At 41.4% G+C, this 27,951-nt stretch overlaps 1 protein-coding gene across 1 annotated transcript in view; it reads left to right on the top strand.

Annotated features, from left to right (window-relative positions):
* LOC126100908 (DNA-directed RNA polymerases I, II, and III subunit RPABC2) overlaps positions 1 to 27,951 on the top strand; it is a 61,822-nt gene that overhangs the window by 13,004 nt on the left and 20,867 nt on the right. Inside the window, exons 2-3 of the mRNA XM_049911575.1 lie at positions 10,438 to 10,501; positions 27,570 to 27,661. Of these exons, the coding sequence (XP_049767532.1) occupies positions 10,438 to 10,501; positions 27,570 to 27,661 (156 nt within the window). The remainder of the gene's footprint in view (positions 1 to 10,437; positions 10,502 to 27,569; positions 27,662 to 27,951) is intronic.

The raw sequence follows: 27,951 nt of genomic DNA, 5'->3' as shown, positions 1-27,951 counted from the left end.
ACACTCCCCTGTGGCACACCAGGGGTTACTTTAACGTCTGTAGACGTCTCTCCGTTGATAACAACATGCTGTGTTCTGTTTGCTAAAAACTCTTCAATCCAGCCACAAAGCTGGTCTGATATTCCGTAGGCTCTTACTTTGTTTATCAGGCGACAGTGCGGAACTGTATTGAACGCCTTCCGGAAGTCAAGAAAAATAGCATCTACCTGGGAGCCTGTATCTAATATTTTCTGGGTCTCATGAACAAATAAAGCGAGTTGGGTCTCACACGATCGCTGTTTCCGGAATCCATGTTGATTCCTACATAGTAGATTCTGAGTTTCCAAAAGCGACATGATATTCGAGCAAAAAACATGTTCTAAAATTGTACAACAGATCGACGTCAGAGATATAGGTCTATAGTTTTGCGCATCTGCTCGACGACCCTTCTTGAAGACTGGGACTACCTGTGCTCTTTTCCAATCATTTGGAACCTTCCGTTCCTCTAGAGACTTGCGGTACACGGCTGTTAGAAGGGGGGCAAGTTCTTTCGCGTACTCTGTGTAAATTCGAATTGGTATCCCGTCAGGTCCAGTGGACTTCCCTCTGTTGAGTGATTCCAGTTGCTTTTCTATTCCTTGGACACTTATTTCGATGTCAGCCATTTTTTCGTTTGTGCGAGGATTTAGAGAAGGAACTGCAGTGCGGTCTTCCTCTGTGAAACAGCTTTGGAAAAAGGTGTTTAGTATTTCAGCTTTACGCTTGTCATCCTCTGTTTCAATGCCATCATCATCCCGGAGTGTCTGGATATGCTGTTTCGAGCCACTTACTGATTTAACGTAAGACCAGAACTTCCTAGGATTTTCTGTCAAGTCGGTACATAGAATTTTACTTTCGAATTCACTGAACGCTTCACGCATAGCCCTCCTTACGCTAACTTTGACATCGCTTAGCTTCTGTTTGTCTGAGAGGTTTTGGCTGCGTTTAAACTTGCAGTGAAGCTCTCTTTGCTTTCGCAGTAGTTTCCTAACTTTGTAGTTGTACCACGGTGGGTTTTTCCCGTCCCTCACAGTTTTACTCGGCACGTACCTGTCTAAAACGCATTTTACTATTGCCTTGAACTTTTTCCATAAACATTCAACATTGTCAGTGTCAGAACAGAAATTTTCGTTTTGATCTGTTAGGTAGTCTGAAATCTGCCTTCTATTACTCTTGCTAAACAGATAAACCTTCCGCCCTTTTTTTATATTCCTATTAACTTCCATATTCAGGGATGCTGCAACGGCTTTATGATCACTGATTCCCTGTTCTGCACTTACAGAGTCGAAAAGTTCGGGTCTGTTTGTTACCAGTAGGTCCAAGATGTTATCTCCACGAGTCGGTTCTCTGTTTAATTGCTCGAGGTAATTTTCGGATAGTGCACTCAGTATAATGTCACTCGATGCTCTGTCCCTACCACCCGTCCTAAACATCTGAGTGTCCCAGTCTATATCTGGTAAATTGAAATCGCCACCTAAGACTATAACATGCTGAGAAAATTTATGTGAAATGTATTCCAAATTTCCTCTCAGTTGTTCTGCCACTAATGCTGCTGAGTCGGGGGGTCGGTAAAAGGAGCCAATTATTAACCTAGCTCGGTTGTTGAGTGTAACCTCCACCCATAATAATTCACAGAAACTATCCACTTCTACTTCACTACAGGATAAACTACTACTAACAGCGACGAACACTCCACCACCGGTTGCATGCAATCTATCCTTTCTAAACACCGTCTGTACCTTTGTAAAAATTTCGGCAGAATTTATCTCTGGCTTCAGCCAGCTTTCTGTACCTATAACGATTTCAGCTTCGGTGCTTTCTATCAGCGCTTGAAGTTCCGGTACTTTACCAACGCAGCTTCGACAGTTTACAATTACAATACCGATTGCTGACTTTGCCCCGCACCCTTTGAGGCTGTTGCCCTTTCTGTACTTGCCCGAGGCCATCTAACCTAAAAAACCGCCCAGCCCACCCCACACAACCTCTGCTACCCGTGTAGCCGCTTGTTGCGTGTAGTGGACTCCTGACCTATCCAGCGGAACCCGAAACCCCACCACCCTATGGCGCAAGTCGAGGAATCTGCAGCCCACACGGTCGCAGAACCGTCTCAGCCTCTGATTCAGACCCTCCACTCGGCTCTGTACCAAAGGTCCGCAGTCAGTCCTGTCGACGATGCTGCAGATGGTGAGCTCTGCTTTCATCCCGCTAGCGAGACTGGCAGTCTTCACCAAATCAGATAGCCGCCGGAAGCCAGAGAGGATTTCCTCCGATCCATAGCGACACACATCATTGGTGCCGACATGAGCGACCACCTGCAGATGGGTGCACCCTGTACCCTTCATGGCATCCGGAAGGACCCTTTCCACATCTGGAATGACTCCCCCCGGTATGCACACGGAGTGCACTTTGGTTTTCTTCCCCTCACTTGCTGCCATATCCCTAAGGGTCCCCATTACGCGCCTGACGTTGGAGCTCCCAACTACCAGTAAGCCCACCCTCTGCGACCGCCCGGATCTTGCAGACTGAGGGGCAACCTCTGGAACAGGACAAGCAGCCATGTCAGGCCGAAGATCAGTATCAGCCTGAGACAGAGCCTGAAACCGGTTCGTCAGACAAACTGGAGAGGCCTTCCGTTCAGCCCTCCGGAATGTCTTTCGCCCCCTGCCACACCTTGAGACGACCTCCCACTCTACCACAGGTGAAGACCGTCGCATCGACACCGGGGCCTTTATCCTCGCCTTCGAGGGGGACGTTCTCCCGGAGAAGGTAAAGGTGATGTGCTACCGGTGCGACGTGCGACCTTATGTCCCGCCTCCTATGCGCTGTTTTCGGTGTTTGCGCTTTGAGCACATGTCGTCACGGTGTGAAGCTGAGCCCCTTTGTGGCGATTGTGGACGTCCTCTTCGTGAGGAACATACATGCACCCCACCACCTCGGTGTGTTAATAGTCCTGGCATCCACTCGCCTAGATCCTTAGACTGCCCCGCATATCAGAAGGAGACGAAGATTCAAGAACTCAAAACTTTGGATCATCTCTCTTATTCTGAGGCCAGGAAGAAGTATGACCGCCTCCATCCCGTGACGTTGACCACTTCGTTTGCCTCAGTCGTGTCCACTCCTTCCACGGTATCCTCACCCCTATCCTGTCCCCCCTCCACCTCCTCCCCCCATCCGGGGTCTCTGCCTCCGCCTCCAAAATCACTCCCTTCCAAATCCTCCTCCCCCGCGGCCCCCGCCCCCTCTGCCCCAGGGGCCACCCTCCCCCCCCCCCCCCAGCCTATACTCATGGAGTGTGGCAAATGGCTTCCGGTTCTCTGAAGAGAAGACGGTTTGTATCAACTTTTGGCAATATAAAGCGTTCCTTCCGCCATCCTTACATCTCGGTCCCGTTGTTCTCCCATTCGTGGAAACAACTAAGTTTCTAGGGCTCACATTGGACAGGAAACTTTGTTGGTCTCCGCTTGTCTCTTATTTGGCGGCCCGTTGTACACATTCCCTTAATATCCTCAGAGTTCTTAGTGGTTCATCTTGGGGAGCGGATCGCACTGTCCTGCTTAGCTTGTATCGGTCCATAGTCCGATCGAAGCTGGATTATGGGAGCTTTGTCTACTCATCTGCTCGGCCATCCCTCTTACGCCGTCTCAACTCCATCCACCATCGGGGGTTACGTCTTGCGACCGGAGCCTTCTACGCTAGTCCTGTCGAGAGTCTTTATGCTGAAGCTGCCGAATTACCATTGACCTACCGGCGCGACGTACTGCTGTGTCGGTATGCCTGCCGGCTGTTGTCAATGCCCGACCACCCCTCTTATCAGTCCTTCTTCGCCGATTCTCTCGACCGTCAGTACGGGTTGTATGTGTCTGCTCTGCTGCCCCCCGGAGTCCGCTTCCGTCGCCTGCTTCGACAATTGGATTTTGCCCTCCCTACCACCTTCAGAGAGGGTGAGAGCCCGACACCACCTTGGCTCCAGGCTCTGGTTCATATTGATCTCGACCTCAGCTCACTCCCGAAGGAGGGTACTCCGGCTGCAGTGTATTGGTCACGGTTTGTCGAACTTCGTGCTCGACTTGCCGGTCACACCTTTATTTACACCGATGGCTCCAAAACTGACGATGATGTCAGCTGTGCCTTTGTCGTCGGGGCCGCCACCTTTAAATACCGGCTCCTCGACCAATGTTCCAGCTTTACGGCCGAGCTTTTTGCTCTCCATCAGGCCGTTCAGTATGCCCGCCGCCGCCGCCATTCATCGTATGTACTCTGCTCCGACTCATTCAGTGCTCTTCAGAGCCTTGGAGCTCCCTATCCGGTCCATCCCTTGGTTCAACGGATCCAGCAGTCCCTCCATTCTTTCGCTGATAATGGTTCTCCTGTCAGCTTTCTGTGGGTTCCCGGACATGTAGGAGTGCATGGGAATGAGGCTGCAGATGCTGCAGCCAAGGCTGCAGTCCTCCTGCCTCGGCCAGCCTCCCATTGTGTCCCGTCATCTGACGTTTGTGGGGTTGTTTGTAAGAGGCTTGTGTCGTTGTGGTGGGATGCTTGGTCATCCCTCCAAGGAAACAAGCTCCGGGCAGTAAAACTGCTCCCAACTGCTTGGACAACCTCCTCCCGACCATCTCGGCGAGAAGAGGTCCTTCTGACCAGGTTGCGGGTTGGGCATTGACGGTTTAACCACTGCTACCTGCTCTCCGGTGACCCAGCCCCCCAGTGCCCTTGTGGTCAAGCATTAACAGTGCGCCATGTTTTATTGTCGTGTCCCCGCTTCAGTCAATCTCGTGTTGTCCTGTCCCTGCCATCAACTTTACCGGATATTTTAGCTGATGATGCTCGAGCAGCTGCTCGTGTTCTGCGTTTTATAACTTTGACTGGCTTGTCCAAAGACATCTAACTTTTTTACTTATTTTATCTGCATCTTTTTGTCAGGACTTTCTGGTGTCCCCCCCCCCCCCCCCCCTTGAGCTTTACTAGATTCCATGTGCTCTAACAACTGTGACTGGGCACTAATGACCTCTGTAGTTGAGCGCCCTTAAACCCCACCAAAAAAAAAAAAAAAAAAAAAAAAATCCCCACCCCCACTCCCCTGAGGACGTGAGGGAGTCATTATGCTCATACAGGGCGATGTTCATAGTCAGCTGATCTCCCTGTCTACCCACCTTCAAACTGTTGCAGTTCACCTTTTCCTTCTTCACTTCACTCCTTCCTGCTGCTTGGTGACTTTAATGTGCATCATGCCCTTTGGAGTTCTCCCAGAACCTGTCCTAGAGGTGCCCTCTTGGCTGACCTTCTCAATCAACTTAACCTTTTCTGCCTTAACACAGGTGCACCCATATTCCTTTCAGACTCCACACACACCTACCCTGTTTGGACCTGTTCTCCTGCACTGCCCAGCTTGCCCATTGTCTCGAGTGGTCGTTTCTCTCTGACACATACTTGAGCGACCATTTCCCGTATGCTGTCCATTTGCTGACTCCTACCCCACCTTCGTGCACACCCAAATGGCAGCTTACTAAGGCCGACTGGAGGCTTTACTCCTCCCTGGCGACATTCAATGAACAACATTTCCCCAGTGTGATGACTGGGTGGAATATCTTACAAATGTTATCCTTCCTGCCGCTGAATGTTTAGTTTTTCACATTTCAACTTTATCATGCCATGTCCTGGTCTCTTGGTGGACTGAGGGTTACCATGATGCAATTTGCACACGGAGATGTGCTCTCCAAGTTTTTAACCGTCATCGTGTGATGGCAAACTGCAGTCACTATAAATAGGTTGTGTGCTCAGTGACGTCAGATTCTTCGGGATAGAAAAAAGGCTATCTGGATTTCATTCGCTAGTTTTTCTAACAGTTCCACTTCCTCTTCCGTTGTGTGAGCCATCCCCTGACGGCTCTCTGGGACCAAGATCCATTCCCCAATTTCCGCCCTGTAGTAGCACACAATGTCATTGTGGACCCAATTGCTATCTCCAGTACCTTGAGCCGCCATTCTGCAGACATTTCAAGCTTCTCCCGCTGCCTTCCTCTGTCGGAAACGAGCTGAGGCGGCTTGGGCAATACCCTTCTCTTCTCAGAATCGTGAGTGCTACCATGGTGCCTATACTACGAGGGAGCTAAATCGTGCTCTCACTTCATCCTGATCCTCCACCCTAGGACCAGATGCTTTCACATTCAGATTTTATAGCACCTTTCTCTTGTGTTCAAACACTTTCTGCTTCATACGTACCACGCATCTGGCCAGAGGGCAAGTTTTGCAGACTCTGGTGTGAAGCCACTGTCATACTCATACCTAAGCCCAGTAAGGACAAACACCTTCCTTCTAGCTACTGCCCCATTTCTCTAAACAACTGTGTTTGGAAGGTGGTGTAATGTTAAGATTCATGCCTGGCTGGTATGGTGGCTCGAGACTTGCCGTTTACTAACCACTGGACGATCATTTCCTTGAGAAATAACCGAGCGAGGTGGCGCAGTGGTTAGCACACTGGACTCACATTCGGGAGGACGACGGTTCAATCCCGCGTCCGGCCACCCTGATTTAGGTTTTCCGTGATTTCCCTAAATCCCTTCAGGCAAATGCCGGGATGGTTCCTTTGAAAGGGCACGGCCGACTTCCTTTCCCATCCTTCCCTATTCAGATGAGACCGATGACCTCGCTGTTTGGTCTCTTCCCCCCAAAAATAACAACAACCTTGAGAAATTTTTAAAAGGCAGAGTTTTCAAGGTATGTATGTGTTCTCCCTTGTTGGACACATTTATCCAGAAAATGGTGTGCCTCAGTTTCCTGTCCTGAGTGTCATCGTCTTTGCTATTGCCATTGATCCTACAAGGTGCATTCAAGTTCTAAGGCCTCCGATTTTTTTTCTCCGGACTGGAAAGAGATAGAAACATGCGCATTGTTTTAAAATGAGGCCGCGTTCATTGTCAATACGTCCCAGAGATGGCAGCACCGTACGGCAGATGAAATTTTATCGCCAGCAGCGAGAATGAGAACTGTTTTAAATACTTAAAATAGCGACGTTTTCCTTACTTGAACAGCGTGCAATCATTCGTTTTCTGAATTTGCGTGGTGTGAAACCAATTGAAATTCATCAACAGTTGAAGGAGACATGTAGTGATGGAGTAATGGATGTGTCGAAAGTGCGTTCGTGCGACAGTTTAATAAAGGCAGAACATCGTGTGACAACAAACCGAAACAACCTTGGGCTCGCACATGCCGGTCTGACGACATGATCGAGAAAGTGGAGAGAATTGTTTTGGGGATCGCCGAATGACTGTTGAACAGATCGCCTCCAGAGTTGGCATTTCTGTGGGTTCTGTGCACACAATCCTGCATGACGACCTGAAAATGCAAAAAGTGTCATCCATGAGGGTGCCACGAATGCTGACGGACGACCACATGGCTGCCCATGTGGCATGTTGCCAAGCAATGTTGACGCGCAACGACAGCATGAATGGGACTTTCTTTTTGTCAGTTGTGACAATGGATGAGATGTGGATGCCATTTTTCAATCCAGAAACAAAGTGCCAGTCAGCTCAATGGAAGCACACAGATTCACCGCCACCAAAAAAATTTCGGGTAACCGCCAGTGCTGAAAAAATGATGGTGTCCATGTTCTGGGACAGCGAGGGCGTAATCCTTACCCATTGCGTTCCAAAGAGCACTACGGTAACAGGTGCATCCTACGAAAACGTTTTGAAGAACAAATTCCTTCCTGCACTGCAACAAAAACGTCCATGAAAGGCTGTGCATGTGCTGTTTCACCAAGACAATGCACCCGCACATCGAGCTAACGTTACGCAACAGTTTCTTTGTGATAACAACTTTGAAGTGATTCCTCATGCTCCCCACTCACCTAACCTGGCTCCTAGTGACTTTTGGATTTTTCCAACAATGAAAGACTCTCTCCGTGGCCGCACATTCACCAGCCGTGCTGCTATTGCCTCAGCGATTTTCCAGTGGTCAGAACAGACTCTTAAAGAAGCCTTCGCCGCTGCCATGGAATCATGGCATCAGCGTTGTGAAATATATGTACGTCTGCAGGACGATTACGTCGAGAAGTAATGCCAGTGTCATCGATTTCAGGTGAGTAGTTAATTAGAAAAAAAATCGAAGGCCTTAGAACTTGAATGCACCTTGTATAATGACCTGACTCCTGCCACGCATCTCTGGCTCCATTTTTGTTGACGATTTAGCCATCTATTGCAGTTCTCTGTGAACCTGTCTCATTGAACGGCGTCTTCAGCGATGTCTCAAGCGTCATTACTCGCGGAACATTGACACTGGCTTTCATTTTTCCACTGACAGAACTGTTTGCATGAATCTTGGGTGGTGCAGTTGGTTTCTTCCTCTGTCTCTACATCTTGGACCTGTTGCTCTTCCGTTCATTGAAACTACAAAATTCATGCGGCTGATGCTCAGTAGGAAACTTTCTTGGTCCTTCAACGTCTTATCTGACAGCGCACTGTACAAGGTCCCTCAATATCCTACGTGTCCTCAGTGGTACTTCCTGGCGAACACTCCTCTGTTTGTACTGGTCCCTTGTCTGTTCGAAACTAGACTATGGGTGTTTCATTTATGAATTTGCAGGTCCGTCCCTCTTACATTGTCTCAATACTATCCACCATCATGGCACCCGTTTAGCGACTGGCGCATTTTACACTAGCACGGTTGAGAGTCTGTATGCAGAAGCTGCTGAACTACCGCTGTCCTACCCCTGTGACTTTCTCCTCAGCAGATATGCATGCTGTTTGTTTGCCATGTGTGGCCACCTATCGTATGCCTCCTCCTTCAATGAATCCTTTGATCACCAGTTAGGAGTGTGTCCCTCTTCTGGTACCTCCTGGTGTTCGCTTTTGGCTCATGCTCCGGCAGGTTAACTTCATGCTACCTGCAACTTGCACTGTGCGTGTAAACCCTTCACCACCTTGGCTTCTTGCAGTGGCCCATGTTCACCTTGGCCTTCATTCGCTTCCCAAGGACACTACTCCAGCCTCGCTCAATCGCCATAAGTTTCACTACCTTTGCACGGAACTTCGCAATAATACCTTTGTGTACACTGATGGGTCTCGGACTGAGCGTGGTGTCGGGTGTGCCTTCGTCATTGGCACCAACTTCTTTTGGTATTGGCTTTCGGAACACTGCTTAATATTACAGCTGATCTCTTTGCCCTGTATCAGGCCATGCAGTACATCTGGCAACACAGGCTTTTCAATTGTGTTATCTGCCCCGACTCTCTTAGTGCCCTTCAAAGCCTGTGTGTGCTGTGCACCATCCATCCCTTTGTGCAACAGCTCCAGGAAAGCTGTCACTTGCTCGCTCTTGATGAAGCCACTGTGATGTTTGTGGGTTCCTGATCACGTTGGTATAACGGGGAAATGAGGCTGCTGATGCTGCTGCCAAGTCTGCGGTCCTGGTAGCTCGGCCCGCTGGCTCTTCCATTCCCCCAGATGATCTCTATGTTGTCGTCTGTCAGCAGGTGATGTCACTTTGGCATTGCCACGAGTTCTTCGTTCGTGAGAACAAGCTCTGGGTTATTAAGCCTCTCCCAGCAGCTTGGACAAACTCCTCTCGGCTCTTTCGCTGTGAGAAGATTATTTTAGCTAGGTTGTGTATCGGGTACAGTCTTTTTAGCCATTGCCATTTGTTAAGTGGTGCTCCCCCACCACCTTACTCATTGCACTCAGCACTTGATGGTCTGCCATTTCCCGGCGGAATGCCCTTTTAACCACTTACGTTCTTGTTTGTGTTTGCCGTCTGAACTATTGGCTGTGTTAGTGAACGACGCCCGGGCTGTCAACAGTGTTTTAGTTTTTATCTGTTGTAGCAATATGGTGAACACATTTTATTTTTAGTTCATGACATCTGTATGTCTATGGCGTATTTGATCGATCTTTTTCCATGTCCTTGTTTTTTAGCTGTCTTCTCATCCATCGACAGGGATTAATGTGTAATCATTTTTAACTCCTCCCTTGGTCTTTGTGTTCTACCGTTCTGATGTGGGCGTGAATGACACTAGTTGTTTTTGTGCCTTAAAACAGAACAAAACAATACAAATAATCATTTGTAAGTTCGAAAAAAAGTGATATGGTCCACTACAATTGACCTTATGATTTTTAAAATCATGTACATGACTGAACTCGAATAATTCTTCTGTTTGCCGGCCGGTGTGATCGAGCGGTTCTAGATGCTTCAGTCTGGAACCATGCGACTGCTACAGTCTCAGGTTCGAATCCTGCCTCGGGTATGGATGTGTGTGATGTCCGTAGGTTAGTTAGGTTTAAGTAGTTCTAAGTTCTAGGGGACTGATGACCTCAGATGTTAAGTCTCATAGTGCTCAGAGCCATTTGAACCAGTTCTTCTGTTTATTAATAAATGTGCAGCCTTGTGTGTTCTAACATATGTCATGTGAATAATTGTGTATTTTCAGAGGTGCAGCTGACTTTGATGATGTTGATGAAGAAGAGAATCTTGAGGAAATTGATCAGCAAGAGGTAACAGTTACATTGGAAGTAAAATCATGAATTTTTGGTATGGTAGATGGGAAAATTAGAGTAGCAGAATTCTGTAGGTACTTTTAGCTTTTAAGTTATTGGTGTTAGACATGAAATCTAGGGCGTAACACGCTGTTTTTCCTGCTAGGGACTGAGAACAAAATTTTAGGAAATAAATCTTTCATATTTACAGATGACTTATTCATTTATCATCATAACAAGTCTCATTACGAGATCTCAGTTGTAATAATGATTGATAATGATGGTTCCTCAGTTGCGCAAATGAGGGAAGGGATTTGTACTTTAATGTGGAATTCAAACCACGTGTTGTTTATGGTGAACCTTCACATCATCAAGAGGTGAATGGCTGGTTAAAGGCAGACTTGAAAGATCCATGGTCTGACAGAGATTCAGTCACATTATTTGTTTCAAGGCCTACCATTTACAACTAAACCACAGGGCCCCACATCATAGCCGTAAAGCATAACTCTTTCATATGTCTGATTATATGGAGGCAGTTTAAGGATGGTTTTAATGAGCATGGGCATTTGGTGATGAGGCTCAAACCTCAAAGCTAATTAGGACAAAATAAGTAAATAAAGATATATTTTGTGAAATATTATCAGCTACAGAAACATAATAAATATCTCTAAAAATGAATGATCATGAACGGTTCACAAGCTTGAATTCGGGAAGAATAGTCATGGAATTGACAACAACCATACCAAAGAAACTGTTGTGGAATCTGCCAGAAGTGATTTAGGGAAACAAAATGGCACTTAAAGAGTCTCCCAAAATTTGATTAGGCAAAAATAGCCAAAGAATGAGCCAGGAAATATTGAAGAATGGAATTTATTGAAAACAGTAGTCAGTTGTGCTATCAAAGTATATGGCCAAAAAAGAGCAAAGTAAAGGGAAAAAATGAACTATTGGAATGAAAGCATTAATTTTGTGAAGGATCAAAAATGTGGACAAAGAAAAAAAGCTACAGAAAAAGAAAATCAAATAAATGGTCTTATGCCACAGGATGAACAAAAAATAGCCAGACTTGAGTGATAATTCAGACGTAAGAAACTCGGGTAAAAAGTTTCATGAGGGAAGAAAAAGTGAAAAGATTAGATATTCTCATCCAGAAACTTGAAATAAGCAATAATGATCGGTTAACGGCAAATGTGATAGAAGTTGCAGGAATCAGTGGTATATGGTGGTTGCGCCAAATATCTGGCTATGATATGTAGAGAAAATAGCATACATAGTGACTGGAAATGGGAAATTATAATACTAATATTCAAAGATGATTAGGGAGCTGTGTACCAACCACAGAGGCATCAACTTATTAGCACAGTACCTGAAGATCTTGAAAAAGATAATGGAAAAGAGGTTGAGAGTTATCCTAGAATCTGTTTGGAGAACTGTGGCATGGATTTAAGACCAGCAGAGAAACAGTTGACCTTATTTCTGTTCTGACTGGTAATAGAAAATGTCAACTGAATCTTCTGTCAGTTCGTGATAGAACAACAGTATAATAAACAATTAGATGGCTTAGCTATGTGTTCCTCCCTTAGTCCACTTTGGCTGAAACATTCAGGGATCATGTGGAACAACGTTTTCGGAAAAAAGAACCATTGAGTGCAAATACTAAATACTGGTTTAGATATGTAGATGATGCTGTGTGTGTGAACTGGCAGTACAAGACAGGTCAGCACATTTTTGCAGAACCTAAACAGCCAACATAAACATATTTAGTTCACAATGGAGATTGGAAACAAATCCATAAACTTCTTAGGTCTCTTCGTTGATATCAGTACACATAAACGTTGTTTGAAAATGGCCCTACCACTGTCTGCAAGAAGTGGTGTATGTTACCATATGTAGGAGAGGTATCACAGATTGTAGCAAAAACACTGATATCCTGCAAGTGTAGGCTTTCCTACTACATTAAGAACACCACAGCCCAGTGTATTTTCATTAGCAAAGATAAGGTCCAGTTACTAGCTAACAGGGGGTAAACAAAATTATCTATTCTGATTGTGACAGGTTTTATGTTGATCAGTCAGGCAGAGACATTGCAAGTTGGTTGGCTGAACATGAAAACAGCTGGAGGTTGCAGAACTCTGGTTTTTGCTGAGCATGTGCTAAGTGAGAGTCACAACTACCAGCCAGAGTCCTATGTCCTTCACTTGGCAAACAAAGACCAAAAACTCAGCCTGCTGGAATCTCTGTAAACTAACAAACATTGAGCTCACAGTCAAGATCTAATCTTAAATTGCCAGACACAGCTTAACTCCCTAAACTTCACATAATTCTCTCTGTTTTTCATTACTTCCCACACTGTCTGTTCATACATATTCCCCCATTTTCCTATATTAATTTAGTTCCTTTATTTCATTGAAATTATCTGTATAATCCATATAGACTGTAGTTACAGTTGTTAAGTCCTTCTTTTAACTGGTACTTTTATTACTTTGCATGTTTAATACAAGTTGTAGTTGTACAAGTACTGTTTTTATTCTACTTAGTGCTAATGTTTCTTCTTATTTGCTTCTTTTGTATTTGCATTTATTTAACTTTTTATTTATTGAAATGCAGTACCATCGCGCTCTCAAAGATGGCATTTTTTGTATGTTCTCTCATACTCCTCAATTTTCCTGCATTTATTCATTTCTGTTTATCTTATTGATATTGCTTAAATTGCTTGTATATTCTGTAGTTACATTGATAAGTCTTTCTTCTTTTAATTGATTTGTCTATCACTCTCCATCTTTTATGCCTCCTAAAATAACCTTGTCAAGTATTAATTTTGTTTTGTTTTATTGGTTTTGTTTATTAATGTAAATGGTTAATGTAGGCATGCTGTTCCAGTTTTGTGTTAAAGTTTTTTCATGTTTACTCCATTTATATTTATTTAGTGTTCAGCTTTTTACTTTTTTCATTGCATCACCACCACACTGCCAGAGATGTTATTTACTGTATGTTTCCGCTTCAATCTAGATGTGTAACTTCCTTTCCAATATTGTTTACAAACATTGTAACTTCTTTGGCAACAATTGCCAGTAAATGTCTGAAGGTGGCCTTCTAAGCCGAAAACTGGTTAGCACAATAAATGTAACACTGTAGAACAACAGCAAACTAGCACTTTTCATTTATTAATAGAAAAATGTTTGGAGAAAGGAAAAGATCCAATAAAAGTGTTCCAAGAATTGGGGAAGGTGTGCAGACTTATAAAATATTGTACTTCATGGAAAAAAATGGAATGTCCCCAACTCACTAATTACAAAAATTCAGATGCCACATGATATTGTGACGGCAGTGTACAAATAAAAAATGGAAAGTCGAAATGGTTTAGAACAGAGAGATGTGCAACTGGGCTGTTTCCTTTCCTCATTAATTGTAATCGTATTAAGGACTACTGCAATGAAGGACATCAAGGAAATTAAAAAAGACCTAAATGTTCTTGTATTTGCAGATATCACCATTTGTGCTAAAACCAACATGGAGGAACAGAGGAAATTGTATCTGTGTAACACAAAATTCAAAGAGTGTTGGTTAAGTGTATGCAAAAAGTGGCAATGTGAATGAGTAGAGCACTCATTCCATTGATTTTAGAATATGAATAATTGTGCTTATCTGGCAAGTGATGGAGTGCAAATCGTGAGGTTCTGAAATTGGTAGCCCAATGATTCAATTTAATACCAAGACTAGTGTGGGATAAGGATTTTCCCATAAGGGCTAAACAGGCCATGTTCAAAACTTTTCTTCTGCCCATCATGTCTTAGTCTGAAGAGTTGAGTTATAACCAGAATACAGGTAAGTTGCTAGCAAGCTTGTGAAATGAAATTCCTGTGTCTGCTTTACAAAAGACAAGGAGAGGTAGGATCAGAAATGTTTACATAAGGAGAAACCTGCAAGTGGTAGTGCCCATGTAGGAAAGGCTAACCTAATTTTCTGGAGGTACCAGAAAAGAAATATGCCAGAACAAAGAGGTTGTTGGATGCCCAACAAAGAGATTGTAGGACCAAATCAAAGACGACATTGAAAGAAAAGAGACATGGGATGCAGTGGTGAGGGAGGAAATATGCCAAGACAGAAACAGGCCGAGGCAAATGATTTGAAATAGCTCTACCCAGCTAGCAATACGGACTCGATGACGACGGTGAGTATAAAAAGAATATATATGGGCCCTGTTGCCTGACAAAAAAAAAAATTGAAGCTCCCAGGAGGAAAGGAGGAAACAGAATGAAACTTCACGGGTGGAGAAGGTATTTTATGTTATTTCAGTGATTTACAAAATTTAACTGTTTGAGTCCATTTATCGGTATGATGTTGCACCCCACCCAGCATGCATGCACCAATTTGGTTGTATCTTCTTCTGAGGCAAAATGGCCCACAACTTAACTGGTCTTTGACATTTTAGATACTAGCACTGGAACAGAGTAGCCATCTGAGCTGGTCCCAATGTTCTGTCAGGGACAGATATGAGCATCTTGAGCTCTACTAGCTAAACACATGCATTTGAACGCGTTTTAACCGTATTATGCTTACCCTGAGAGTTTTAATTACCATATGAAGAACTTAAAACAGCCCCACTCATCAGGTATACTGTCATGCAATGTTCAGTAACACATTAAAGCTATCAGAAATCTTTGTCGTTAGTTTTGAGTGACACATATACTTTCTTCTTTATACCACATTTTAAACTGTGTTTGATGGATCCCTTGGTTTATGTTGTATTGTTATTAAATTAGAAAGCTTTGCAATCAATTATATTTTATTGGAATTCAGGGAATATGCTGTTGGCACACTTATGCATTATTGTGATAGCAGAAAATACATTGTTACACCTTGAAACTCTGTTCTGCTGTCAGATAGCATTTCCTGTGTTAAGCAAGAGAGTGAAATATTGCAGTACATCGTTCTTTTTCTGATAGAATGTCAAAATCTACTTCTAAAAAGGGCACAGGAAAGAAGATAACAGATGTTTTTCAAGCCAAATTTTGAATCAGTTGGTACTCAATGGGTAGCTGACAAAGTAATAGTAGTAGTAGTAGTAGTAGTAGTAGTAGTAGTAGTAGTGGTAGCGGTGGTGGTGGTGGTGGTATTAATGTCTCTGGACAAATAAGCAGTGAAACTAATAACATTCATATTCCTCCAAATAGTATGCTTTGATGTAAAAGGCCTGCAGTGCAAAATGAAATACATGCACACAATTTATACTACTACCAGCAGGTGGCATAATCACCTGCACCACCAAAGATGCTTGGGATTTATTTATTGCTCTACCCACTGGAGATGAAATCATGAAACGTACAAACCTAGAGGCATGAAATGTTTCTGTACTGAGAAAAAGAAACTGGCATGATGTAACTAGAGATGAAATGTTTGCCTTCTGGGGAATTTTGCTGCAGATTGTAACAGATAAAGGCTGGGATGTTCCAATCCAGGAACTATTTCTGGGACAAGTTTCCACTCCATAACGTAGATCTCTAATGTCTGTGAGTCAGCTTGAAACAATAACAAGATTCAATAGATTTGATGACAAAAGGACAAGAGAGGCCAGGTTACAAAATGATAATCTTGCTGCTGTATCTTATGTATGGAAAATATTTGTAGGACAGTCCAGGAAAGTAATGGTACCAAAAATTAATGTTACAGTGGAGGAACAACTGATTCCATTTAGGGCCATTGTGGATTTGTGCAATATATGCCAAATAAACTTAGAAAGTCTGGAATGAAAAATATTTAGGATGTACGAAGCTGAAACTGGACACGTCATCGATGTGATTGCGAATACAGTAAGAAAACCAGCTGAGCCATCCCTTGCAGGCAATATTGCTGGTATACCCAGTAATGTTACTGTAGATAATTATTTCCCAAGTGCACTATTTATAGAACATATCTTGAGTAAAACCATAACTCTTGTGGAAACAGAGGATGAATAAAAGAAATTCTGTGGTTGGTTTTTTGCCAAAGAAAAACAAGTGTGTAATCCTGCTATGTACCATGCATCACAATGATTCTATATGAACAACATCCAAAACAGAAGCCCGAGATGGTAAAATTTCATAACCAGATGAAGGGTTCATAATGTTGTTTATTCTAAGAAAACTATTCAGGATTAAAAATGAACTCTCTTTAACTTAATAAAACTATTAAAAATGATCTTAGCTGTCTTAATAAACCGTAAAACAAAATATAAATGCATGATAATATCCACAAAATACTTGTTTTTGTTTAAAATCTCGTATTACACATAATGGGTCCAATAGACCTGGGGGTATGTAAATGTGCAAAAGATATAGGTCATGCATAGAAGGGTTAATGCTGCCAACAGTACCTACATTCTTGCAGATCACACATTATGCATCCCAAGCCTTTCAGTGGAACATTCATGGAGACCTCTGCGACAAAAATTGCATTCGAGTTATTCTACGCTTACCTGACCAAAGCGAAAACTAATTTGTATCTTAGACTAGTCTACTAACAAGTCTTTACTTAACATTGACATGGAGGAAGCAATCATTGTGGCTTAAGATGCTACTGCTGCTACCATAATATGATGCTTCTCTTTGGGCCTACCCTAATGGAAACATAAATAGCGGAGGCCATTGGAGAACATAGATGAGTGCTCAAAGGCCATAAACACGATTTATTCAAACAACTATGTGTGAAAGCACAGTTCTTAACTAAAAAGCATAGTCTACAGCCTAGTTTGACCCATTTAGTTTTTATCCAGATTTTATTTTTATAAGTCCTGCTATCCTCTTCATTTGAATTATGGACTACTGCTTTTAGCCTATTTGTTTGCCACTTGACAGAATGACGGGAAGTGGCTCTATGGCAGTTACTCTCCGACAATGACGTGTTAGAAAGAATCTTTGTGAGTACTGTTCAAGCACAGATCTATAATACCACTTTTCAGTGTCCCTCTATTCTTTCCCCCATTGTTAAGGATTCTTTATAAAAGAATTTTTCCTTGTGATTTGTAGAGATCACCTGAGGTTATGTCTTTAAGTGATGCAAAACTGCTTGTGACTTTCTGCTTAAAGTATTCTACAGCCAGTGTGGATTATTTCTTCCAAAATGTGGAAATTTGACCGTGGTTGCTAGCAATTTAAAATAACATGGTTTATCACTAGTGTTTATTTTCAGTTTTTTGTTTTCTACCTTAGCAATGACTTTATCACTTAATTGAGTACATTAGATAGCGCTAATGCAGTGAGCTAGATAGTGCTAATACATTGAGTAGAACTACAAAGCTTTCACATAAAAGCAGTTAATTAAATTTTGTTGTTCATAAATTTGTATGCATTTAGATTTTAAAATATGTAATGCATGCAGAACTGTGGTTTGTGATACAGTCACACATGGAGCTATGCAGGTTAAAATCAGTTAAACCTGGAAGTTAATGGGACTTTTATCAGTTTCATAATAGACGAAAAAAAGTTGGCACACCTATATTGCACCAGACGTTGAAATAACTTCATCGGCTTGTCTGTGCAGTCGAAGATATTGCTCTTGGGGCAACATTTTATATCGGCCCTGGATTGGATGAACAAGTCTTGAGCCAGGTGCTACACTGCATGTAGATCAGCTCAAGTTGGAAGTAATGAAATGAATCAGCAGTCAAAACCAAGAACAGTGTGACAAATAGAGCAAAATTAATCTTCAGTCAAGCATTGTTTTGGAATCTCTGTGCAAGGTCTTAATGAAATATTTCTAATACTGAAACATTGTCACTCATACTTGGTTCACAAATGATCACCTTGAGTTTCGGAAAATGTTCCATGTCATGAATTTGATAGTTTTTCCATAGTATTTATTTTTGTTTGATAGCATCAATTTTGTTCCCCATGTGTTACCAAGTGATTCTCCCGTGCATTAAGAAACGTAATGAATTCAGATAATTTGTGATGTCAGCCATAAAAGATTTTGTCACTACTCTACTTAGCTTTAATTCAGTTTTTCCCTAATGGCTGCCTTCAGTTTAGCCACCATTCAGTCTTGTTTGTCAGAAGTTAAGTGCATCATATCTTTGTGGCTGGTTTTGTAATGACATTTCGTGAGTATTTTTCCAACTCATAATAGTGTGATGGCATGTTAAGCACTTTGTACGGCCTTCAAATTTTATCAAAAATAAGCAATTCCCATTCCACATTGAATAATGTGGCTCCTCGACATTCTTTTTGACAAGTGCGTAGACACCCTAGTATTGCTAATGCAGAATGTAAATCCAATTTAACACAAGTAGTATTTCTAGCAAAGTGCTTGGTTGGTCTCAAGATGACGGTCTTGCTCTGGCGGTGTCCAGCTGAAGCCTTCCTCCCCTTACCCTCAGCTGCACTAACTGCTGCACTTGTAGCACAAAGCAGGAGTGTGGCTGAAGTGTTCATGCCTGTGGAGCACTGTTTGTGAAGTGTCTAACTTGCAAGGTAATGGCCCAATAAGACATGTCGAAACCTGCACTGAAATTATTTACACAGGTAGAAGACAATGAAAAAAATGCACTGCCAAAATTTTAGCTGCTAAAGAGGCACTGCAAGTATTTTGTAAAAAATGTTGAAGTTACACTTTTTTACCGTGCGAAGAACAGCTTTTAACAGCAGTTTGTACAGCCCTGTGTGCCTAGTGTGTGACTCAGCGAATCACTCACGCAGCGCCGTGTAGCGGAATTATCTCGAGTTCACAGACACCAATTTTAAGCACCTAAAGTCTGCTTTACAATGGAGTGAATGGAAGCAAACACGTGCGAGTCAGCATTTGCAGAAAATTCACTACTATTCGCTTGTATATGGATAGAATCATTTATACTAGAGGGAATGCAAGAGAATGCGAGGTAGCGAACATCGCGTATGGACGCTGTGTTATCAGTGTTTAGTTTTTGGAGCTAATATTCAGCATACAGGATACAACTCTATGAACCACAATGCAAAACTTTGCTATTCAGTGAGGATTATTTTGCATGGGGAGTGCACTGTTCTTGACAGTATGCAAAATGGCACAGGAAAGGAAGAACTTAAGTGTATCAATTTGTATGGTAGTGTGACATGCATGGGGATCATGCACTCTACACGGAATTGCATCTCCATCTCTCCATAGCACTGGTTCAGAATTTTCCTTGTATGTTGGTTGCCATTTTTCCCTGGCTTCTCATTACCATTGAGGGGAAATTTATAAACAGAAGACTAATTACCGATGTCGAGCCTCATCTCAAGAGGTGACACAGCTAGTGTTTCCACTATGCGTGTAAGCTCTAATGGTCATATTCTTTTTTTCCTAAAACAAAAATGGTCTAGTGGCAAAGCACGTGCTTCATGATGCAGAGTGTGCGGGATCAAATCCCGTTCAGACCACAACTTTTTTCACTAAGATTTTTAACCGAGCACTCACTTCTCACAGATGTAGTGGCCACAAAAGGCATGTAGTTCAGTTTCCGCCTTAACTGCAGGCTTACATTTTCTGATTAGGTATCTGGGGAAGGTTAGGGACACGTAAGTAGCTGCAGTGGCATCCAGTTGAAAGACCCGGAAGAGGCCTATCGGGTACACCAGACATAATTCTGTTTGGTTCATGCTTGTTAGCTTGTTTGCTCTGGTGAAAACTTGGCTTAAACCATACAAACATTTTTTTGAATAACTTCATATCGACAGTTCAATTCTTGCACGTGTAATTCTGAGAAAAGAGGCTAGTAGAGAAAATAGTCATGCAGGGTGTCTACACCCCGGGAAATCTGGGGAAAACCCGGGAATTTTTTCATCCGGGAGAAAAACTGGAAAAACCCAGGAATTTTTTAGGATACCAGAAATTTTTCAGTGTTCTAGTTTTCAGTTAACTGTTTGTAATTTTGGCTGATAAGAACTGATACTCTAATGTTTGTCAACAGCAAAATGTGCCAAAGGCTTTAGGATGAAGACTGTGCAATACTTCATAACAACAAACTGCTTATGATGAGCATGACGTCACAATTGTTTGCATTAGGCTCGTTTGAGCACTTACCAGAGGGCTCAGCCGTATGTGTAGTTGGGTCGCACACAGGCAGTTCCTTCTCCAGCTTCTGGCTACTTCAAGTGTGGCTGTTAGTGATTTTGTTCTTTCCTCTTTGTTTCAAGCTATTGCGTCAAATGAAAACAGAACGGATTTCTGTGGCTGGGAGCTATCAAGTGAATTAAAACACATTCACATAATTATGGAAGGATAAAATTGTTATTAGTTTGTTTTCTGATTTTATTTTATTTCCACAGTTTTGACTGTTAAGCATTAAGCACCTTGCATAACAGTGAAGCTATTTTTGTTGGTTTGCTAGAGAAATTTGGCTTTTATTAATCTTTTCCGCAGAGGGAGTCCATTTATTTGTAATGAAGTGTTTCAGTCCAAACTGTTAGCTAGTTTCAGTTGTTCGTTGAATTTCAATTGCAGTTTTTCATCTTCTGGCACGTATGGAATTAAGCCATAATAAAGAACCTAACATGAGATAATACAATAATGGTACTCCAAGAAAATTTACGTCCCGAAAACCACACGGTCAAGCTTAATATCAGTTTGGGGCCTACTTCATTGTGTATCTGGACATACAAATGTGCACTTTAAGCCGAGTTAAGTATTTTAGTATCGTTTACCAAATTCCGATGCTCTTGGAGTAGCCTCTGATTTCCTGTTTCTTTTATGACATAATGTAAGTTCGTACGAACATATGGGCTTGCTATGTCATTGTAGGTGCACATGCACAGTAATGCCTGTTTTCTGACACTTTTTGGCAACTCCTGGAATGGACCTGTTTCTAACAGATCGCAGGAAAATAAAAGTTTCAAAGTAAATTTCCTTTTATGCAGGATTAATTATGTTACATGTGAGAATATTGGATGAATTTATTAAGTCTCAGAGCATTTGATTCTCATTTAAAACTTAATACTTTGAGGACCAGCTGCTCAGAAGAATTTTGAGCCAAGAAGACCAGACATTTATTCATTTTGTTGGCACATTTGTGTGATGTATCTTAAAGTGTGACACATGAAAAAAATGACCAATATTATATGTATACTATATGTACACTATCTATATTAGTTCACACCATAAACGTTTACAATTTGTGTTTGCGCTATTTAACAGTTATGTTGACTACATCATGTGGCCTAAGCTCTGAATATTTGCTGTCATCAGTTGGCGAGATCACGTGACATGAGCTATGATTGGCCTACAACGGCATGTCACAATCTCGATTTCAATGCTTTGGAAACAAATGTGCTGTGGTTGGTGGAATTCGAATTCATACTTTCGTAATACGAATATATGAAAAAAAAATGTAGTCTCTCTCTCTCTCTCTCTCTCTCTCTCTCTCTCTCTCTCTCTCTCTCTAAAGTGCCGGAAAGCTCTACACCAGTGTATAAAACTTTAACCATTCACAGGATTGATAAGTTTTACAGTCCGGAGGGAAAATATACTATCACTTAACATGGAAAAAGTGTATTTTCACTGGGGGAAAAGTGCATTTTTAACTGGGAAATCCGCGAAAAATCTGAGATATTTTTCCCCCCCCTCTTCCACGTATACACCCTGTCACGGCACTGTTTGATGTCACAGAATATTTCCATCAATGAGGACTTGTAATTTGTTGAAATGAAATGTGTCTTGCAGTACTACATTTTATAACAATTCATGTAGGCCATTCCTTATAATAATGTTTGAATGTTATACATTTGACAATCAGTGAAACAGTTATTTGTTTATTCACTGTAGTCGTCACAAAAATGCGAAGTGTCTATTGAATGACAAAACAAACATTTTTCTTACACCAGGTACACTGGACAAGGGAAAAATGACGCAGTCAGGTACGCATATTGTGTTGCGTACCAGGCATACTTCATCAAATTCGTAAAACATGGTGAAGAAAACTGCACAAATGACTGGATCTTAAGAATACTGTTCCACTGATAAGCTTGAAATGAGAGAGGGGTATCAAAATTATGTTGTCTGATAATTTTCTGAAAAATGCTTTCCACTGCCGAAAAAATTCCTTATCAAGGAGTTGAATCGCATTAGTAGTTCCAGGCGGAATCCACATTACATCTACAAATTTTTGGTTGTCCTCCACAAAAACTGAGGCGTTATGTCCAGACCATGAATCCAACAAAAGCAATGAATTAGTTTCTGGAGCTGGTTGGAATACATTTTGAATGAAATGTTGAAAATTATTCTTTCCCATTTTTCCAGATTTTGATACGTCGATCACAAGATTTTTGCAACTAAACAGTCCATTTTTTATTTTTGGTCCTAGTTTGCCTTGCAGTTCTTGAAGACAGATATACAGCTGCGAAAACAGTAAACCACTCATACTTATCGCTGGCATTATCATATGTGAATGTGTCATTGCATCATTGATTGGGCAACCAACTCCATCTTTTTTTCATCCTGAAATTATAAAGTGTGGTGTGCACGCAGTTCTTTCACGAAACCTGACACATCAGTGTCATAAACATCAGTTGCGGGGATAACAGCAAATTTCATCTTTATGTCAGCTATGAATTTTTCTACTTTCTACAACCTTGTGTATCACTGGCGACTGCTCCATATGTTTACAATTTCTGGAACCTGCGTAACCAGGTGGACGAAGCCTGGAAATTATCAATGTTTATTTCAGAAGCAATTCGGAGGGTGCAGTCTTGTAGATCTCTATTGGTAATGGTGCATAGCCTCTAATGACTGTTTTTCATTCAGATGGTTTCAGGTTTCCATTTGGTGCATGTTTCTTGCTTCATGTAATTCACTCTTTTATTTGTACAGCTCACACTCCGATTTTATGGAATGAAAATGCCTTTGCACACTGCGTGACTTGAATGTTTTCTCTCTTTCATTTAACCAATATTTCACTGCCTTTTCTTTGTCATTGAAAGCTGTTTCAGTAAGTGTTTCTTTTTTAATAAAAATAAATAAATAAAAAATAAAAAACGGGCTTGGAAGGTTTTCTCCTTCAGAACTGTTACTGGCACAACTGACATCATCCGAACCACAATTCATGGAATTATCACAGTTATTTCCTATATTTTTTCTAACATATCCACAATTTCAAACAAAAATGTCTATCATTCAAATGAATGTCAAGGAACTCAACTACAAATTACACATATATACGTCCTCAGGAGAAGTAAGTGATTTTGACTGGAAACCACATTATTCATATTTCATCATTGCTAAATTGAGAATGTTAATTGGATTCCACATTACTGTGAAATGGGAAGGAGGAAAAGAAAGTACTACTACTAGCAGACATATCTTACGAAAGCACAATAAATATTAATTCAGCTTTATCTGTATTGTTAATACTTACCAATATTGCAAAAAGCAACTGATAATTTGTAATAGATGTTATGTGAGTGGCTAATACAAGTGAATACTAACTGTGTACTGTAGTGTCAGAGGAACTATCAATGAAAGGTAACCTGAAATGTCCTTTACAAATTATGACCGGGTTGTGTCGTGTTTCCTATTTAGAAATGTACTGTCGACCTTGGCTGTGTGTGGCATGCTATGAATTTGGCAATTTATAGCTATTGTTTTTGAATACTTGCAGTGCCTCTTAGCAGCTAAAATTTTGATAGTGCATTTCTTTCATTGTCTTCTTCCTGTGTAAAAAAATTTCAGGGTAGGTTTCGACAGGTCTTATTGGACCATTCCCTTGTTAGATGAGCTGATAACAGGTAGTTGAACACTTCCACATTTTAGGTGTACTATTTGACAACAGACTGTCCTGGTTACCATGCAAGGTGAACTGTCTGAAGAAATGTAATGCTCCATGTTTCTGTGGCAATACCTCCAGGGCAATAGAGCAACGAGTCTTACTAAGATTTTACAACACCTTAATTTTATCTTGTCTAGAATATGGATGTGTCTCCTATGGTTCAGCAATACCATCCTTACACCATATTGCAGTAAGATTAGCATGTAAAGCCTTTCGTTAAAAGTCCAGATGACAATCTTCTTGCAGAAGCGGGGATCTCAATGTTGCGAGTCTGATGCCAGCAACTGCTGGTCAGTTATGCATTCATGATCAGCCAGAAGTCCAAATACACTGGTTACCACATTCTGTTACAATAACAAGTATTCAGCTGCTTAGAAATGATCTCCGAACAGGCAGATTCTCTGAGGTGTAACTTGAGGCCCTACTTGTTGTTGTTGTTGTTGTTGTTGTTGTTGTTGTGCTCTTCAGTCCTGAGACTGGTTTGATGCAGCTCTCCATGCTACTCTATCCTGTGCAAGCTTCTTCATCTCCCAGTACCTACTGCAACCTACATCCTTCAGAATCTGCTTAGTGTATTCATCTCTTGGTCTCCCCCTACGATTTTTACCCTCCACGCTGCCCTCCAATACTAAATTGGTGATCCCTTGATGCCTCAGAACATGTTCTACCAACTGATCCCTTCTTCTGGTCAAGTTGTGCCACAAACTTCTCTTCTCCCCAATCCTATTCAATACTTCCTCATTAGTTATGTGATCTACCCATCTAATCTTCAGCATTCTTCTGTAGCACCACATTTCGAAAGCTTCTATTCTCTTCTTGTCCAAACTATTTACTGTCCATGTTTCACTTCCATACATGGCTACACTCCATACAAATACTTTCAGAAATGACTTCCTGACACTTAAATCTATACTCGATGTTAACAAATTTCTCTTCTTCAGAAACGCTTTCCTTGCCATTAACAGTCTACATTTTATATCCTCTCTACTTCGACCATCATCAGTTATTTTGCTCCCCAAATAGCAAAACTCCTTTACTACTTTAAGTGTCTCATTTCCTAATCTAATTCCCTCAGCATCACCCGACTTAATTCCACTACATTCCATTATCCTCGTTTTGCTTTTGTTGATGTTCATCTTATATCCTCCCTTCAAGATACCATCCATTCCGTTCAACTGCTCTTCCAAGTCCTTTGCTGTCTCTGACAGAATTACAATGTCATCGGCAAACCTCAAAGTTTTTATTTCTTCTCCATGGATTTTAATACCTACTCCGAAATTTTCTTTTGTTTCCTTTACTGCTTGCTCAATATACATATTGAATAACATTTGGGAGAGGCTACAACCCTGTCTTACTCCCTTCCCCACCGCTGCTTCCCTTTCATGTCCCTCGTCTCTTATAACAGCCATCTGGTTTCTGTACAAATTGTAAATAGCCTTTCGCTCCCTGTATTTTACCCCTACTTAGTGACCACAAATTCCCTTCATTTGTTTAAGGAAAACCAAATCTGTGGCTCCCTCATGAGTGTCCGCTGCCTGGTAGTATGGAGGGACCCTCTCTGTGGTCATATCAGAACTCATACAGTGTAAAACTTCGTTTTGTGCACTTGTTCTGTGAGTGAATTGCAAGCAACAGAACAAGAAAATTCATGGAACCTATTGGTACAGTACCATCTACACAAAGCTGGAATATCCATAATTTTCATTTGGACATTTAACCCTGTGAACATGCTAAACAATAACTGACTAGGAAGACAAACACAATGGCTGTATTAGACCTAGGAACCTCAAGCTTTGACCTCAGGACACACGTATGACACTGTATTATGAAGGCTTAGGAAAGGAACAGCAAAGTACCACACAGTCCAACAAATTGTGAGAAATGAAAGAAACTACTAAGCAGTGGCCAACTTCACTCAGAAGCCTCTTAAAAGAAAGCCATCGCCTTTTGTCACTTGCACATCAGCCACAACAACTTACACAGAATCCATCCTGCAACAAGCTTATTCTTAAAGAGTGTATGTGTTTGTGCGTTCGCACCAGCCACTTGGACAAAAGTGCAATGTTAACTGAAGTTGAATGTGTTGGTCCCTCAGATACTAGCCAATAATAAAACATCTGGGAGCCATGTTTTACATTTTTTGCAAGAAAGTGGACATGTTTAACAAAATTTAATGGTTTCACTTTGTGGGGCACTGCAGGGCGTGGGCATGGAAGGAGTGATTTTTGTTCCAGTTCTGGCTTGTTGGAGCCTCCAGATACTCCATCCATGAACTGACACATACAACAACTTTTACTGCTGTCAGTCTCTATGTGCCATATACTATTTATCTTTTTTCATTTTGACATACTGCAGAACTTCTACGTTTAACCTCCCCAAGGTACTGTATGCATGATGTTGGGCGAGGTGAGTGATGTGCCTCTTGGTACCGGTGCTAGCGCCAGGAAGACCTCCAACTGGCTGTAATAATTTTATCACTGTTAGTAGATATATACTCTCCTGGTATTAATCCTCAACAACAGTGTAGCTCCCGATTTGTGAAAACTTATAAACATTCTCTCATTTTATTTCTCTTCGCTATATAAATGGGGATGGACATATTGTTAACCCTGTAATTGAGTCCCCTTAAATTATGTATTGCTTCATAAATATTTCTTATGGTTTCCATCCACTTTATGGACAAATCCCATAGTTGCAAGTATCTACTATCACATTCATGTGTTCATAAACCATTGAAAGTTTCACGTTAGGGTGTCAGCATATCTTGTAGCTTTCATTTTACCAAAGAAATGGCAATAATCTATTGTTAATGAAAGAGTACTTCAAATACAATTTTCATAAGTTTAACTTTAATATGTCTGTAATGTCCCTTTGTCACCTGACATAGTAAATTCAAATCTCCTTTCTCTTTACTGGGTGGATGAATGCTTGCCATCATGCAAAAGAATAAGTTTGTCATTTTACTTTGACTGCTGATTATTTTAAGACTTTCTCCTCTTTTAACTAATCATACTGTCAAGGGCTCGTGCATGAAGTTTCGGTTTAATGCAGTGAGTGTGTCAAGGTATAAAGTTACTCTTTCAAATATTTGCAGATATATCATAAATGAGTTGTGAAACAGCCATTGTCACCAGCAAAAGTAGTACAAGGAAAATACGTGAATGCTTAAAGCAACATCGTAAATTCACAGTGTTGCTTATGTTAATTTTTCAGAGGTAGTAGAATGCTTTCCTGTCCCCTAATGTTTAATTGTTGGGAAGAACAGTAGTATTGTCATAAATAATATGTTGTGTAATTGAGAATATTCTGATTCCCATTTGTCTCAATTCTATCTCTTAGGATGAAGGAGAGAACATAGATATTTTGGCACCTGGAGATGCAAAAGGTGGAGTGCAAAAATCAAAGAGAATAACTACAAGATACATGACAAAGTAAGTCATTGATCTGTGTTTTGTCTACTACACAAATATGAAAATTAATAGTAGTGCATGCATATAAGGTTGACAGAAGCTGCCATTTATAATTTTCATGTATTATTTATGTGTTACACTTTACAGCTTTAAAATAAAAGAGAACCTGATTGAAACATAGCAGAAAAGTGTTGTTCTTTAAGTAAAGTTTTGAATAGGTATGTACATACTGGTTAGTAAATAAGAGAAAAGAGAACTCTGTATCCTCACTATCATGCTTTTTGCTAGTAGTAAGTGTACTTTTAGGTCCC

This window comes from Schistocerca cancellata, chromosome 9 (assembly GCF_023864275.1).
Source record: "Schistocerca cancellata isolate TAMUIC-IGC-003103 chromosome 9, iqSchCanc2.1, whole genome shotgun sequence".
Classification (NCBI taxonomy): Eukaryota; Metazoa; Arthropoda; class Insecta; order Orthoptera; family Acrididae; genus Schistocerca; species Schistocerca cancellata.
This window is presented reverse-complemented; position numbering and strand designations above follow the sequence as displayed.